This window comes from Pararge aegeria, chromosome 20, assembly GCF_905163445.1.
Source record: "Pararge aegeria chromosome 20, ilParAegt1.1, whole genome shotgun sequence".
In the NCBI taxonomy this organism is placed as follows: Eukaryota; Metazoa; Arthropoda; class Insecta; order Lepidoptera; family Nymphalidae; genus Pararge; species Pararge aegeria.
The window spans coordinates 4871021-4889922 of NC_053199.1; the positions used below are offsets into that span (position 1 = coordinate 4871021).

Here is an 18902-nt window from a genome sequence, read left to right on the forward strand (position 1 = left end):
AACAACATCATCATTTGCAGCCTATAAACGTCCCACTGCTGGGCATAGACCTCATCCCTAATAAGGGAAACGGTTTAAGAGCGTATACCAACCACGCTGCTTCAATGCGGGTTGGTGGGCTTTAACCACTATTGTCATAAGTTAGTAATCATAGTCGTTAAAGACCGTTTGCTTAACGTACTTTCCGAGGCGAGAGGGTCGAAACTAAATATTTCCTATCTCGGTGTTGTTACTGAAAATTCTTTAACATTAAAAAACATAATACTTACCTAAAAAATTTTGGCCCGAACCTAGGACCGTCGTGGTGAGATGAGTTAGAGGCATTATATATTTTTAATGATACAAGTGGTGGATGGTAGCCGTGAAAGCCTAGTGGGTAAGACTTCGACTTCACTTACGGGGGGCGAGTTCGAAACCCGGCACGCTCAAACTAAGCTATGTGCGTTTTTGAAACAACTAAAATATCACTTAATTAAAATATCACTTTTTTGAACGGCGAAGGAAAACATCGTGAGGAAACCTGCATGCCTGAGAGTTCTACATAATGTTCTCAAAGGTGTGTGTAGTCCACCGATTCGCACTGGGCCAGCGTAGTGGATTACGGCTTATACCATTCTCATTGTGGGAAAAGACCCGTGCTCTGTAGTGGGCCATTAATGGGTTGATATGATGATAATGATTGATACAAAGTATTACATACTTTATAGAATCTTCGCACTCTTAAGCCTGGACACCTTGTCTGGGTACTGCACATTAATCTTAAATAACAGATAGATAGAGATATTTTATATTTTTGACCGCTGAATGGCGCAGTGGGCAGCGACCCTGCTTTCTGAATCCTAGGCCGTGGGTTAGATTCCCACAACTGGAAAATGTTTGTGTGATGAACATGATTGTTTTTCAGTGTGTGGGTGTTTATCTGTATATTATAAGTTATATGTATTATATTCATAAATATATTCAACAGCTATCTTAGTACCCATAACACAAGCTACGCTTACTTTGGGGCTAGATGGCGATGTGTGAGTGTTCGTAGTATATTTATTTATTTATAACTAACGTCCGTTTACAAAATTCAATCCAAAGGTAATTTGTGGATTGAAGTTGCTCAGCAAAGTTTTTATTTGTTAAAAATGTATGTATATCTATGGACAATGACAGTGTAGCTAAGTAATAAATCTATAGATTCCGGATAGATTGAACAGTAGAAATGGACATTAGTTATATTTATGTATCAATAATGTTTTCATTAAACTGTTGGAATATCATGTTACAGAAGCACTTACGTTACAAGCAAACTCACTCACTGCATTTACATAGTTTACACGAATCCACATCGTTTGCACGTCGAACAACGTACGCAAATAGATTTACACTTTATGAGCCACGAAATAGAGTTGGGACTTAAATAACACTGCACTAACTGTATTCAAAAGCATCCGTACACGAGATTTTACGTCTTTACTTTTATTTTTAAGGCCGGTTTTTCCGTGAGTACGTTCTGTCTGTGTTTTTGTTGTGTATGGTAATTTGTGTGAGTGACATGTAGTGGCAACATGATTCTAGTTTCCTACCTAAGAATCTAGTACAAACATTTGACAAAGACTTGTACTTGTATCGTTTTCTCTGGTTAGTTTTGGGTGTAACATCTACTAGCCTTGAGAAGAGATAAACTTACGAGTATTTCCATTTAATTCTCGCTTTACTTCTATGTCATATGGATCCCTATGTTACTTTCCGCGATATTAAACCTAAACCAAACTTATCTTTATGATAAATCTTCATGATAACTATTTAAATTAAAAGTTTTAAAAACCCCCGACATTAAATAATCAAAATACTATCTAGTATTCTACTAGTCAAGCAATTGGATACCAATATCGAGGGAGTTGTGTAAAAAAATACCTAGTTTGCGCTTTAGTGGTGGCCGCCATCTTGGATTTGAAGTTTATCATTGTGTACAGTATTCTACGATTCAATCCCTGTCATCCTGTCAAAAATCTGCCATTTTGTAATGGCGATTATCGTGGATCGATTTTTGTGAAATATAGCTACAAATAAACAAAACAAAAAAATCAAAATCAGTTAATTCGTTCGGGAGCAGCATTGCCACAGACAGTCTCACACACATACAGACTCGTCAAACTTATAACACCTTTTCGTTTCTGTGGGTTTAAAATTAAAACATTGCTGCGTGAAAACAGGAAAACTAATATTGGTAGGGATAGGGTTTGTAGGGATTAGAATTACTTAAATTGCACAAGTCTTGGTAGGTGACCTAGTAGAAGCTCGAAAGACAAAGAGTCGTAGAATATGTGTGCTACGTACCGCGTAGACATGGCGTAACGTTGCAGCGAAATGACAAAAAACTAATGAAAATAACTAATTTATGTGTGACATTATTTTATTATTAGCGTAGTTATTTAATAACTAGATGCCCCGGAGAATTTGGTGCCATCTTAAAAACGCCATATATTTAAGGTAATCCGAAGTAGAAATCCAATCCCCACACAGAAGTTTAAAAATTTTAATATCAATTTTTCAAATCAAAATTTCTCGTTCTGGCAAGACACACACACATGGCATTTCTTTATTATAGTTACAAGATTATATTATGAAATAAAGAGAGCCAATAATATGAAAATAATACTATGAATTCCTTATTCGCTAACCTAATTCGCTATAATCCGCAAAATTCACAGTATAGATTTTGCAATGTACAGATTTTCTTTGTTTTCGCGGATTATAGCAAATTAGGCTAAGTTCATTGAACATCACAGATTTCTGCAAAGTAACGCTTGTTGGGAACAAAAATAATACTGTTCTAAGCGATGATAGTAAGCTCGTAGACTAAACGATAAAAGTAAAATTATATTCGTGCATACTTTATCAAAATGTTGGAATAGTATTTTATATTCCTCCGCGAATACATTGCGTTTTGATGGAAGCAGACGACAGTTTGCTATTGTGTGGCGATACGATAACGCTTTTATTAGGCTTTGCAGGAAAATAAAATAAGGAGTGTGATGCGGCGCTACCTTTGTACAATATTGGGGCAAACATGATTCCTTTGTGGAAACTGGAGCCTTATTTTTTTATTGAAACATTTTTGCATATCTGCTGTTTATATTCGTACCTACCTTTTTGTTTATTTTGTCTTAAAGGAATCAATTATACAAGAAAGTTATTCACATTTAAAAATATTCTAAAAGCGGGTTTTTGAACAGCGGCCTTTTTTAAAAACCGTTATACGTCCTGCAACTTGCAACCTGAGGCGTAGTTGTTAAGCTGCATGTGACTCCACCGGCAACCACGCCGTTCAGACCGGAACACACCATCGCAACAATACTGCTTGGCGGCAGAAATCAGCATGATGCAGCAAGGACGTGCTCTGTCACAAAAAGCAGAACTACTTCTACATATAAATGTACATATATTTATAGCAAATATAATATTACTAGCTGTTGCCCGCGACTTCGTCTGCTTTGAATGTTGTTTTTTGATGTGGCATTTCCCCTCTCCCAAAGGAACCGAGCTTGTGTCGGCATAAAAAGTATCCTATATTACTTCTAACACTTCTAAAATATGTGTACAAAGTTTCATGAGGACCGGTTAAGTAGTTATGCGTGAAAGCGTAACAAACAAACTTACATTCACATTTATAATATTAGTAGGGATAGGGATAGGGATAGGGATAGGGATAGGGATAGAGATTATTATGTAGGTATATAGTTTACTTTCTTTGATGTCAAATAATTAGAATCAGTGGCACGCAACGTCTTTGATTAAGTAAACCTGTGTCTTAAGTTTACAGAGCATTACTTGTGTAATTAACAAATTTCTGAGACGTGGGGTAGGGGGAAATAATTAATTAAATCACTGTTATGCTTCATTTTGATATAGAACATAATTGTATATTTTAGAACGTTCTTGAGAGTGACATGTTGTCTTTGGCAGAGCTAAGACGTTTTCTAATGTGAAAATAGACGACTGCTATAATAGACTCATAAAATTTATTACTATAGTAATAGATTTGGCCTAAATTTGTTTTGATTAGATCATTATCAACATCATCACATAAACCCTTTACCGGCCTATTACAGGGCAGGGGTCTTTTCCCACAATGAGAAGGGTTAAGGTCATAGTCCACCACGCTGGCCTAGAGCGGATTGGTGGACTTGACAGACCTTTGAGAACATTATGCACAATTCTCAGCTATGTCTTTTTCTCCACGAAGTTTTTCCGTTGAAGCCAGTGATATTTTAATTACGTTTAACGCACATACCTTAGAAAAGAGTAGAGGTGCGTACTGGGATTCGAACTCGGCCTCCCGCTCTGATCACCGCTTATATTGTACGTATTATTATATTAATAATTGCCTCATTGGTCCAGCGGTTCAAATAAGTATGATGGATTTTTATCCCAAACTTCATTTCTTCTTCATAACTTCTTTTTTTTTACTATTAAACATAGGTGTTCAAATGGATGTGTCCTTTTATATTGTTTATATCGTTGTTTACGGATCGTATTAGTATACCTATACAAAATATAAGCTACGAATCAGTTCTGAATTTTGCCGTATCAGAGAGCATTTTCGGGAATTATACGCAATCATTCATTCAAGCGTCATTTCATTCTTTCGTTCGTTCGGTCCACTTCATTTGGCGCCTTTATTATCACGGTTTGATCTATTTAGGAAATTGCCTTCAGTTCGATTTGCATTTTTGTAATGTTTAATAATCAAGATTTTGTTAATATACATTAACATATGTATATTTAGTTAATATTTATTGCTTAATTTAGTTAATATTAATCACTTTCACATTTGTTATATAACTATGTAAAACTAAATAAAATCTACTATGTAAAACTAAATAAAATCTAAAACGTCTTCGAAACCACCGCAGCGAGGCACAACTCCTAAGATGCTGGCAGCATTGCCCCTTTGGATGGCCAAACTAATTATTTGGCCAAGGTAAATGTCCGCTCTAGGATCACCGGTAGACTCGAAAACCCTTTTTTGTAAATATTGTATATTTCTATTGAAAATTTACACCCTCCCGCTTTGGTCCGTGCCCCGCAGAGGGATGTTGTATATAGCGGGGATTAGTTGACTGAAGGCTACGTTACAAAGACTCTGGATACGAAATATATGTCACAAAGGCAAATATTACATCTAGTATACGGTTCAATGTTTATAAAAAATCCCAAATGAAAATCAACATCGTTTGAATACTCGGGAAACATGAAAATGATTTTTACGTTTGTACAATCCATCTCAGCGAGCGTTTTTTAGAGAACCGTCACGTCGTGTAAAATGAAACTACCACGAGCCAGCCCGCTGTTAATTACAGGCGGAAAGCCGGAATGCGGTGTGCTGCACTTTTTGTTTTCGGACTTTTAATGGATCTGCTATCCGTTTTTTACTTCGTTGTAATTTTTCAACGATATTTATGCCTAGCCTGGCAACGCGAATGGCAGCTATTGGTTTGATTAAAAAATATTTTTCTATTTCAATAACAGACTCGGAGTCATAGATCTAGATTCTAGTGGTTAAATTGGCATTCATATTGTATATTCATTTTGGTACACTACATAGTACAGTTTTCTTCTCAGATTTCGGAATAAGAATGGTTTAGCCTGTAGGTACTCAACTACGCTGGCCAAGTGCTGATTGGTGGACTTCACGGGTCTTTGAGAGCATTACGGAGAACTCCGGGGATCGAAATCGGTCCCCTCGTTGTTGCTACCCACTACACTATAGTTTGATCTTTTCACGTACTTTATCTATTAAGTACAACGCAATAGATCTCGCTAGATATTATTATTGTAAGCATCACGTATCTATACTTATAATAAAACTGTAACTGGAAAATTTCTGTACATTTAATATATTTTGAAATATTTGACCAGGGGATGCTTTATAATCGACTAGCTGTTGCCCGCGACTTCGACTGCGATTGATTTTGTTTTTTGATGTGGCATTAAATTTAGTTGTAGATCTAAAAAAAACGTTGCTCTCTTTATCGACCGTTGATTTAAAAACATGTGATGAGATGTGAGTGCTCTTCATCATCTGTGGAAAATGTTAACAACTGGACGAAAGAGACCCGATAGACCCTCATCTCAGCCTGGCCTCGTTCGCTCAGTCTCTACCCAAGAACAATTGCTACAAACACAAAGCTTAATAATATACGCGTTTACCAGCAGTAGGCATAAATCATATCTTTTCAAGCGGCCGTCTCAGACTAAAGTACACTCAGTCGGATAATCGGGTACGTTTTAAAGCTGTCACCGGCTTAGCACCCCCCTTGCGCCGCCCACTACCCCCTTTCTACCTCCTCACGGCACTTCACGTGCGTTTTGACGCGATTATCATACCCCGCCGTATCTACGTACTGCGCGCAATATTGTTTGCGTTGTTACAGATGATGAGTGCCATGGATATGGCATGAGCTAAACTCATTTTGACCGACTTTAAAAAGGGATAGGAGGGATTTAATGCGCTTTGTATGTACGAAAGATTTGTAGAATTTACGTAGGTACTATGTTAAGTTATATATTTTTTCATATACTTACACTGGTGAATACTTTCATGTCCTTCAACACCTATTGCTGGGTATGTAGGTTACTCATGTTATATTACGCCTCAATAGGAGGCGAAATATAATTTAGTAGGTCAGTTATACCGTGTGGTGACGGCAGAGTTGTCACCACCCCTTCACTTCTCACGGGTGTCGTACGAGGCGACTAAGGGAATAAGTATAATGGAAACCTGGCAGCTGCGTTTTCTGTGTTACTTCTATTATCTACTTCAGTCACAACCCGTTGAGAGAGGACTTTAATCCAGCAGTTGACTGTTATTGGTGAATGATGATGATGATGACAGATACATACATTTTGGTAAATTCCGTTATATATTATATTATATTATATATTTATAAATTAACTTAGTAAAAACCGTACAGTTGACACTTTTCTTAATTCAAGATTGTCATACTTAATAATATTACTTTTTTTTTTAAGTATTTTAATTTTACAATATTTATATGCATGTTAATATGACTTAATTTTTAAAATCATATAACTTCATGTTTTTCAAAGATACACGTTTAAAGTTAACAAAGCGTATTACCCCATCCAAAACCAAGAGCGCGCGGTTTCACACATCCGTGCCCTCTTTTACCACCCTCACCGGCGAGGTTTTTGAATTTGCTTCCTTTGTGGCGGTTTTAATATGGAAATTAACGTTCGCTGCCGTAACGCGCCGTGTGACGCCGCACACCTCGCCAATCCTATTATTTACAGCTACGGAGATCTGTCTAAAGGGTAGAGCGGCTATAATTGAAAGAAAGACAAAACTCTCTTTATTTTGAATTCTACAGCGTCAAGTAAAAAGAGTCTGTATAAATGATTTGTAACTTAATCAATAACCTATAACAGACCGCTGCTGGATTAAAGTCCTCTCTCAACGGCAGGGTTTGCCCGTAATGCCCCACGCTGGGCTGACTAGTTGGTGATCGCAGTATATAGGGCGCTGCTGCCGATTCTCCGATATATTCCCTTAGTCACCTCGTACGACACCCGCGGGAAGAGAAGGTGTGGTGATAATTTCCGTTTGTATAATGCATGGATAGTGGATACTGTAACTATACAGACTTAATACTTATTAAAAATTCACCAAGTCGCAAGTCGCGTAAAACAACTAGTTGTATACACCATGATTTTTTTCATCTTGGAATATCGATAGTTCCTTCAATCTATCCGATCTTCAGTAACTCTAATTAAAATATTTAAAATAATTGAAGTTTACTTGCATTATCACGTAGTACTTTCATTTTTTGATGCATGACACTGCCACAATTGATTTAATTGATACCGCCCCCGTTCTTCTCCGCTGTCAGTCTAAATAGGATAAGTGCTGGTACACCAAATTTATAAACCCAATTTTCTTCATTTTATTTACCTATGTATAGTAGACCTTGGAGAGATTTATTGGATAACTGTAGAACACGGCAAAAAAGTCACCGTGTACAAATGTTTGTGTATAGATAATAATTGTGCCCAGCCGTGGGATTTTAAATAGATTGATAATGATAACGATTAAGGGTAAAGGAAAACACTCAGCGTGCCTAGACTACGCAATGAGATGCGTCGATTTGCGAGTTTTCTTTTATGAACCTGCTCATTGAAAATACTACAATTTCATTCAACAAGAGCTTCACGTAATTAAGCGGCATCACCTTTCAGAACTACCTATGCTTTACTTTTAGAGTTCTTTGATGTTTTCGCGCTAATTGAGTGACAAGGACCTAAATGGTACTTATTCTTTTTATTTAGTTTTTCATAAGTTAGCAGTAGAACAATGATTTTGAATTGGTTTGCCGAGCTCTTCTCAGCATATCCGCCTTGCAAACTAGTTATTGACAAATAGACAGACGTTAAAACTGTTTATATTAGGCATAAGTAAAAGGTGCGTACTGGTGTTCTAACTCGCCCCCCTGGAAGTAAAGCTGAAGTCCTAACCTATCTATCACGGCTTGGTACCAACTTTGGTCGGAAATTGTGCTGGGCATCTATACGTTGAAGATAGTATTAGTGTACTCTTGGTATGGCGAATGAAGAGATTTCCGATATAGAAATTGACATTGGGTGCCTATCATTTTTTTTATTAATGAAAATAAAGTGTAGTTTCGTTCATCCATCTCTTGGTAGCGGTAATAGCCTGGTGGTTATAACTTCGGCCTCCCTTTCGAGTGGACTGAGTTCGAGGGATTATATTCTTCCCTTATCATTCTGAGGGATCCTTTCCCTATAGTGGCCCGATAATGGGTTGATACGAATGCACACTGCAGCAATATTGCAAAAATAGACACAGAATGGCCAACTTCCAACGTTGGTGAGAGTGTTGGGGGCAATGCTACTTTCACTAATAGGAACACTTTCGTTTTTTAATGCAATATAATAAATCCTATCTATTGCCAATATACCGTTGAAATATCCTTGTTAATAATCAAAAACTCCGTTCCATAATCTCTAATTATTTGACAATAAGGTTTGAAATAGAAGTGATATTCCAATGCACAGGCAGTATAATGCATAATTAATTTGTCCCGTAAATTAGGTAATCCGAGGATTTAACGGTGTTAGTAATATTGATGTTGTTTTTTTCTACAATTGTTTTAAAGATTTTCTGGTTTAGAATGCTATATAATTTATTCTCGCCCGTAAGCTAAATTTAAATGCCAAATATTATTGGCCTAAGCTATCAGCCGATCTGCGTTTTCGATGGATTATATAATGGGGAGTATTCTGAAAACGTCATCTATAACCATCTGGATGCCTGGTACCTACCAAATTCAAAAGTTCAAAATTACAAAATTCATTTATTTCGAGTAGGCCAATTTTTAAGCACTTTTAAAACGTTAAGTACAAGTAAGTTCGGAAAGCAGATTCTACCGAGAATATGTATATATATTCTGGACCTACCAATATGTATTGGTAGGTCCAGAAGTACCTTAGGAATCATGTTGTAAAAGCGTATCTTGTACGAATCCGTGATCCGTTTTCAATATTATTTCAGCTGCGAACTTGCAAGTTGTAGAAAAGTCATACATCTATTGTGTGTTGTCATTAAACACTTGAACTACATGTTTTTGTACTCGTATTTTCGGAATGAGTTTGTACTTATTTTGTTTCGAGCCAATTCTTATAATCTTATAATATTTATCCATATTTTAATACTCTTCCTTCGAAAATTAAAATCAAAATTCATTTATTTAAAGTAAGCTTAGATAAGCACTTTTTGTATTGAGTCTACCGTCGGCAAGAAGCTCGCTTTATATAACTGAGTAATTGACATGACGTTTTGACTTACATACTCTTAGGTACGAAACAAAATTCTACGGGTAATCACTGATGCTCCCTGGTTCGCACGCAACGACGAGATTCATCAGTATCTCGAAATGCCAACGGTATTTGAGGAAATCGGCAGGTTCTGTAAAAAACACAAAGAACGCCTAGCTAAACACCCCAACCATCTTGCTAGCTCACTATTAGTAGCTCCACGTATGAAACGCCTAAAACGAGCTGATGTGCTCGACAATTGACGGACGGTTGAGCGATGGCTCCCTCGTCTGTAAATGCCAATAACTCACCCAGCACATCTGATTATAGTCTCGCGACTGATTGCAGATTTATAAAATAAAAAAAAAAAAAAAAAAAAAACTCTTAGGTATTTCCAAAGGCTTTCCTCGCTTACGTTATCCTAGGGTTTATGTCTTATGCCCGTTTTCACTAACGACGGTCAAGGCAATGCTTGAGTAAATACTCGTAACACCTAATCAAAGAAGATTCTTAGGCATACATATTGAACTCATATAACCTAACGTGTTTATCGTTCTTGCCACAAAATTATTATGTGTTTGTATTATCATATTTTTCATTTTTCGTAAGGATTTAAGGTGATATGATATTATTAAAAAAAAATACGAATTTTAAGATTATTTTCAGGCAGGTTACGATACCCCCTATACTTAACGATCCCCCAAACTTTAGACGCTGCCTTATGTCGTTAAACATCACAAAAGAGTTCGTGATTTTTTGTTTTTTCTTGGAATCACCTAAATCACTAGGCATCCGATTAAAGCCATTCCTAGGTTTAGTGAAAACGGTAAAAAAAACCCGTTATTTAAATTACGTACTAACTTGATAAAAATATCCTAAATGAAAAACTCTACGCCTTCAATCGCTGAACCTACCACCCTTCCCGAGGGAGGCGCCGCGCCGTCATGTTTGCCCACCGTCGCGTACGTAAGATTCCATCCCGATTCCCGCTTCACGCTCGTATCAACTGTTTGAATAGAGATACGCCACTCTGAATTTATTGTGAACATGTCCAGGCCCGTAGCTAGGGATTGCTGAGGTGTTTTTCTACACAAATGATCTTTATCTATAGGATGGCTTTGTTTTAATGCCGTCTGAGTGAACTCAAAAGGAAAGCAATGTTGACTTCCCTGTATCTGTTAGAAATCCCAATTTGTGTGCATTCATTTTATTATAGGTATTATGTTTGTGTGATGAGCATGAATGTTTTTCAGTGTCTGGGTGTTTATATGTATTTTCTAAGTATTTATGTATATAATTCATAAAAATATTCATCAGGCATCTTAGTGCCCATAACACAAGCTACGCATACTTTGGGGCTAGATGGCGATGTGTGTATTGTCGTAGTATATTTATTTATATTTACTCAAAACTAAATTTCAGCATGAGGAGAATTGCAAAATTGCGCTTTAGCCAATCAACAAAATAAAATGTAGCATAGGTTACTCTCCAAACCATAAACTATCTTTAGGTAAAAAATGATAGCACTTCATTGATCTGTTGGTAAATAAAACATATAAACATTCTTATTTAAAATAGTTAACAAACGTATCATCATCCTTAGCCTATTAATGTTCCGCAGGCCTCCTCTTCCAGGTTAGGAAACAAAGTCGACAAACAAACAAGCAAATAAATAAACAATAGACACACTCATGCTTTTATAATATTAGTATGGATAGTATATTAATAACATTAGTTACCGTCTTAATGGACGTCGTACAGCGCTTGTATAGTTACGTAATTTTAAGTACTTGGATCACTCAGATAACTGACAGCGTACCTATTTGTAAAATTAATCACCAGCTGATGCAGAGCAAAGATGTTAGAAGGTAACTTCTTTATCCACGCTAAATTGAATTTGTGTGTAGTTTTCCTACCTACAATGTAAACACGAAATATTAAAAGTTGTTTGGGGGTGTTCAGTTATAATCCTGCTCTGATCACATCCCCTCTTCGGCCATTGTCGAATAAACCCGCTGTATCGCTTTCATCGCGGCTCGTTCAGCGATATGGTAATGTGACATTTAATTCCAATCATCGAGGGATCCTTTATTAATATACTCGCTGACGATAATATAGGTAGGTGCGGTCTTTTGTTACAGTTTCAATTATGCGACGGAATCTGTTTGGGGATGAGATATCGTCCTAAACCTCATGCTAGACAAAATATCTTTGCTCTAAAACTTAATCAGCTTATTACAATTTAAAATACCAATATGCTTCTGGGGCTTTATTTAACAGCTTTATGAGATACCAGCGGTTTCCATTATTACAGCGGATTAAGTTCCCATACAAACTTTTCATTGGTGTAACGTCGTAGTTACTTTGTTTGTAACTAAGAGGTAGTGCAGACCAGATAAAATTCAGAAATCATGAATTCCCAAATTCCCTTTTCGGACATCGAACCCGAGACATCCAACTTATAAAACCATTTCGCTCGAAGGTGTTCCAAAGAGATCGTCAAAAGCTGGATAGAAACAGTATAGAACTGTGCCCTCATCACCATAGCCTTTGGGTGATGATGAGGAATGTACCTACTTTTCAGTACAACGTGTGCGAAACCGCTGCTAAAACTTGTTTTATAAAATTCATTTATTTCAAGTAGGCCTACTTTATGAGCACTTTTGAAAAGTCAAATATAGTCTACCACCGGTTCGGAAAGCAGATTCTACTTTGAAAAGGCCGGCAAGAAACTCAGTAGTTGCTCTTTTCCAACATCTACATTTACAATCATTTTTGTATCTTGCGGGAGTTGAGAGCGGAGCTGTGTTCCAAACCTTGTCTTCAATAAATTCATCAATTGTATAGGAATCCGTAACGAAACGTGTTTTAACACATTTACTTTTTAAACTTAAGCATCGGCAATGCCAGCATTACCTTCGGAATCGTCATGTTATAAAAGCGTACACTAAATAAACATCAACATTTACAATTCTTTTTGCAAACTCCTCACAAAATGAACCGATACAGGAATGAGGAAATTCAAAAGCGACACAAATCCGAAGCTATTAGAATGCGGATGTAGGAAGCAGCGCCCATCATTCGAATATTGGCAATAAAACAGCGCTGAGCTGAAAAATCGATGTCGACAGACTAACCGACAAGTACACGGGGACTTAATAGATGTTTTTCAAGCTCTTTTATTTTACACTAGCGTACCCAGCCCGCTTCGCCGGGCTAGATTTTGCTTTATTTTATTTAAAAAATAAACTTACATCATTAAATTTTTAACTTAAGTCTCATAATATATTAAATCATTTATTTTTCTCCGTATTCATTCTCTTCTATTTTCTTCTTACATTATCTACACCCATGTACACCCAACAGTAGAATATCATCATAGTAAATAAAAGCTGTATTTGACAGTTTGACAGTTCAAAAATAGGAGTGCTCCGATCGTCACCAAACTTTACAGGATTACTCGCCAGGTCAATCCGGAGATTTCCTGAAAGTTTCATTGAAATCGGTCCAGCAGTTTCGGAGCCTCTACGGAACATACCCACACACTCTCTCTTTTACATATATAGATAGAAGATATATTCTGCTTCTCTTTCAGAAAAGGATAACGTTGCAGATTTGATTTATATTTAAACTGCCGAACCAGGCCATTTCCAGGTCGATTTCACTTTCCAGGGGCCGAATTCGAATCCCAGCACGAATCCCAGCCCAATTCCCAGAATCCCGGCACGCACGCAGCATGCTTTTCTAAGTTATGTGCGTTTTAAGTAATTACAATATCACTTGCTTCGATGGTAAAGCAAAACATCGTAAAGAAACTTGCATGCCTGAGAGATCTACATAATGTTCTCTAAGGTATGTGGAGCCCACCAATCCGCACTGGGCCAGCGTGGGACCCGTGCTATAGTGGGCCGGTAATGGGTCGATATGATGATGATGAGAGCCTGATGATATCAAGCCATTATCAGCCAACTACGGGGCACGGGTTTCCGGTAAGAATGAGAAGGGTTATGCCAAGGTTATATAGTGAACAAGTTCTATGAACGTGTTAATTCATTAAATGAATGAATTTTGAATTTTTTGCTAGAAACAAAAAAAAATATATAAATTTTGTAAGTAATTTTGGTCAAAGATCCAAAAATCGAAGGAGTTTTTTATCAATTATAATTTTTATACAATGCCGAAAATAGTTATAAGGGCAACGGCGCTTGAAACAAAATATCACACAATATTATTTTTTCACATTACTTAATATTAATATTAATAATTGAAAAAGTATGGGGAAAACTTGAAACAATAAAGCCCCATGGAAAAAGTTATACGATTTTTAATTAACAATTTATTTTGTACACTAAATTATCACTTGCTTGATAATTTGATTGCTTAAATTAAAACGCACACAACTCCGAAACGTTGGAGTTGCGTGCCGGGATTTGAACTTTGTCTCTTCCGAAAGAGACGCCGAAACTCTATCCACTAGGCCAACACCGCTTCTCAATATTATAAACTTTTAGTTTATTTACTGAACCTTGGATATTTCAACAAATACGAAGTTCCGGAGCGAAACAAATTTTACTTTGTACGTACAAAACGTAAGGCCTAAATCTATTATATATATATGTAGATATTTTATACAGTTGTAACGTCGGTTCCATTTGTATTATGGTAGCCCTCGTGGAATATTGAAAGTGCATTGTTCGTGATAGGGGTGCGAATCGGGATAATCACCGCCTGAAGTGTCGCTTCGCAACTCAACACAGATAGAATGTGCATCAAATTACTTACTTTGTATTGCGTGTTTATATTTACTTTATGTACTTAGTTCTTAGATACTTCATAAAAAATAATTGAAACCCCTAGATAAAAATAAGATATAGGTAAACATGTTTTAATAAGTAGGTAATTTTAACGTATGTTAGATTCGGTGCATTAGAAAACACCCTAGAGAATGAGAGCGGAGCGGCGCGGCGATTCATCTATCTGTTTTCTATCTGTTACACAAAAGTCTTTGATTTTTGCTTTATTTTGATAGATAATGTTTAACTCCCGAAATTAATATGATCAATCTAGTTAATATTCAGATGGCATGTTGAATTTAGGATCTAGTTTATCTAGATTATTTTTTCTACTTTTTACTGTACATTAGTATCACTAGCTAACATTCAATCTATCTTCTGAAACGTCGCGTCGCGCGTCGGGCGTAAAACTCTTGGGTCTGCTTTATTTTGGACGAAGACGGTGACTTTCTATATTGTTTGTTAAACTAAATTTTGTCTTTGTTCTCAGGGCATGGGTACAGTTCAAGATGAAAAACCCGTGGAGGGTACCGCCAAACCGCACATCCGAGAACTGCGTAACACCGAGCTCGTATCCAGGCTGCTCGCTGCGACGCCTCCGTACCTCTACAGTGCTCTACCACTCCAGCCACACGCATTCTTCTTCAGCGAGATGCTGAGATCATTCGTCAACGCTCGGCATGGCTGCCGGCCTCCGCATTACCATCGCCGCTTCAAACGCCGCTCGCACAAATACTTCGCTGAGAACGAAGAATGGAGACGTGATTGGCCAAAGCAAGAAGAGAAGAAGGAGCCAGAAGTACGCCCTGAAGTTCCTCTTGAGCTAACAGTTGAAAAACCACGAGCATGTGAACAATCGCCTCCTAGGCTGTCACCAAAGCCTGAGCCACCAAAACAGGGCAGTCCTAGCCCACCTGGCCGCCAATCTACTTTTGTTGATGTAGGCACAGAGGAGCTTCCGAAGCCAGCACCTTGTACCGGAAGGAATTCCGTCGAACCCAGCAATGTACCTTCTTCAAACTTGATCTTGCCACCTCCACCTCCTATGTGGTACCCGCCTCTTTACAACCCTCAGTTTGGAGTCGATCCATTGAATTTCTTTATTGACCTTCGCGTTTCCGGACACATTTATGACAGAAAGAGAGCAGAGGCTATGGAAGTAAACTTAAATCAGGAACAAAGATCAATAATTGACGATTCTAATTTGGAAAAACGGCTAAGCAAAGATCTAGGAATGAAACCTAGACACTTGTCAGCTTTTTCAGTTCCCGTGAGGTCAAATAGCCAAACAGAGGGGCCTGAGAAATATTTCGAGCGGAGTAACAGGTTTTTGGGGAAACCTAACGGTACGTCGTACATAATGAGGAATCTGAAATGCGTTTATGAAAATTTGCATGCTATGGAACAGAAGGAGGATTCCAAAGACCAAAATGACGACGCCAAGGAATCTTCAGATATAGAGGATGACATAATGGATTAGAGTAACATTAATAAAATTATATCTCTATTTCGATGTTAAATGTGAAATCTTTGAATAATTACTAGCACCTAAAATAATATCTCCCACTGCGCGGCTAGCATGGGCAGAAGACAATTATGTCCCGGGGAAAGGATAAAAATGTATATTCTCCCACAGCTTTATCAACTCTCAGAGCACTGACGCACAAGTGGAACTAATATTCAAAAATTCAAAATTCATTTATTTCAAGTAGGCCCAGTTTACAACTTTTGAAACGTCAAGTCAGTCTGTTTGTAGTAACTCTACAACAAATAATTTCCTGTTATATCCTATTCACGTTCCCGTACTTTAGCCGATGGACAAGTTAATTATATCCCTTTTCCGGAGATATAATTTATCCTGCCTGTGCTAGCCCTGCTGATGAATTCGGAGCAGTAAAAGATTTAATGGAACTACTTCACCTATCTCCTATTAGAAGCTGTTTTTTTTAATCCTTATTAATCGTATAGGAACTAGATACATTCCAAAATTTCTAGTCATTTACTTTTCTATTATTATATATTCATTTAATATTCTAGCATTCAAAAAAGTTACAAAAGTTAAAAAAAAACTTATTTTTTTTATCATTTCACAAGAATATTTAGGTACTTACTCACAATAATTGATGTACGACGTATAAAAAAGGGTACCTAATTTTTTTGACTTATTAAGAACGTTCTGCTGAAAATAATTAATTAATCTAAATAGGTACCTAATCAACATTTTCAATCTTTATTATAGTACTTAATTCGCTGTAAGAATATGATCTCTTTGTTTGTAATACCATTGTATTCTAGTCAGTAATTAAGATAAATCCAATATTAATAAATATTATAAAAAATGTTACGAGTAGCTGAAAATATTTGTGATGTAATAGTATTAATTATATATAGCTTTCAATCATCTTTACATTTAATAATCTGTAAAAATTTAAATATTTTTATGTTGTTTTATTACTCCTAATTCTGTGTGCGTGCGTGCGGTCATAGCTTAGTGGTAAGAGCTACTCTCTTTCAGAGTGCAGAGTTCGATCATCTTCGCACCTGCATAACCATCAGTGCGGGAGTCGTGCTCACACTTGGCCGTTTCTTTTATTAAATCCCGTCATGGCCGGCATGTGTGTAGTATCCCTAATGTTTCTTTAAGTCTTAAGTGGGGGGTTCGCTGTTGCCCGCTGAGGAGTTTTATCCTCTACAATAATATTGACTAGAATTTCAGGAAATTTGGACAAATGTTTAGGTAATGCGGCGTTATGAAGTAGAATCAATAAAAATATACCGAGAAACCCTATTGTTTTGCGAGATGAAAAGTATCTTTTATTTTAACCCTATCAGTATATATATTATCAGCTATAAATGTGCCAAGTTGGATTCAAATCCGCTCAATAGTTTTTGCGCGATGCTCGCACAAATCAACAGAAACTAACAGACATCGCCATCTAGTCCCAAAGAAACCTTGTGTTATGGTTACCATGATAACTGATACCCAGACACTGAAAAACATTCATGTACATCAGACAAACATTTTCCAGATGTTGGAATCGAACCCACATCCTTGGAATCAGAAAGCAGGGTCGCTGCCCACTTCGCACATCGGCCGTGCTTTAATTCGTAAAATTGTAGTAAGATTGATTGCATGACAGTGATTTTGCACCCAAAGATGACGTAATGAATATAACCTAATATTTCGTGCGCTGAGAAAACTATCTATGATACATAAGAATTATGTATGAGTACTCATTATTACCTACAAAGAAGTCCGCAAGGAAATATATATAACTACCATAGTTTAGGTTACCATAAGTAGGTTTAGTTAGGTCGCAATAGCAGATTTTGTGTTCTAAAACTTTAATAAATCGCCAGTAGAGACAAAAGTGGTTTACATTAATAGCACACAATTATTTGTTATTCAAATAAATAGTTTTATCATCAAGGGCATAGCAGTAAAATATAGGTATTTTAATTCATTCCAATCGGACTTTTAATTTAGAAGTTATTGCGAGTTTACAGCACCTAAACAAAACAGTTCTTTTGAGAGATACATTTACTTGATAAAGTTCTTTTCAAAGAATACCCAACTAAAAAATGTTCTTCGATTATACTTTAATTTATTTTTTCTTTACAAAATAATTACATTTGTAACTTTATTTGAGTGAACTAAGAGGGCCATGTTCTCTTTAAATTAACCGTTACTTTTCATTGTTGGTGATAGACGCAGAAAACGTTTCTTTAAACCTCCAACGTGGTCCTATCCAGTACTGACTCCAGTAAACATTGTTTACCCAACGCATTCGACTATTTTTAGGGCTACTGCCACACAACTCTCAAATAAACTGATCCTCGAGGAAAAACAAAAACAAACGCGAAGTCGTGGGCAAAAGCTTGAATTTAATAATTCGCGGGAAAGTGCTCGACCATGTTTAAGCAGTTTGACAGTCGGTCTACGTTGCAAATGAAGACAAATTGATTTGCTGTTTCAAAATCATTTTATAATAAGAGGATAGAGTTGATCCTTCCATTAAATAAATTTATTAGTTTTTTATTCCACTACAAGTTAACCTTGGACTGCAATCACACCTGGTGGTGGGTACGATGAATTGTAATGCAGTCTAAGATGGTACGACTTTGTCGGTCAGTTGGTAACTAGCCACGGCCGAAGCCACCCAGAACAATATAACCTACTTAATTGAGAAACTTATGTTAAATTTTAGTTGCAATAAATACAAGTAAATTGAGACTAAACTAAAAATTTTACGAAGCACGCTG

At 36.8% G+C, this 18902-nt stretch overlaps 1 protein-coding gene across 1 annotated transcript in view; it reads left to right on the forward strand.

Moving 5' to 3' along the window:
- Nucleotides 1–16207, forward strand: part of LOC120632720 — a 37279-nt gene extending 21072 nt beyond the window's left edge. The window contains exon 2 of the mRNA XM_039902699.1: nucleotides 15130–16207. Coding sequence (XP_039758633.1) covers nucleotides 15133–16119 — 987 coding nt within the window. The 5' untranslated portion in view covers nucleotides 15130–15132 and the 3' untranslated portion in view covers nucleotides 16120–16207. The remainder of the gene's footprint in view (nucleotides 1–15129) is intronic.
- The last annotated feature ends 2695 nt before the right edge of the window (nucleotides 16208–18902 follow it).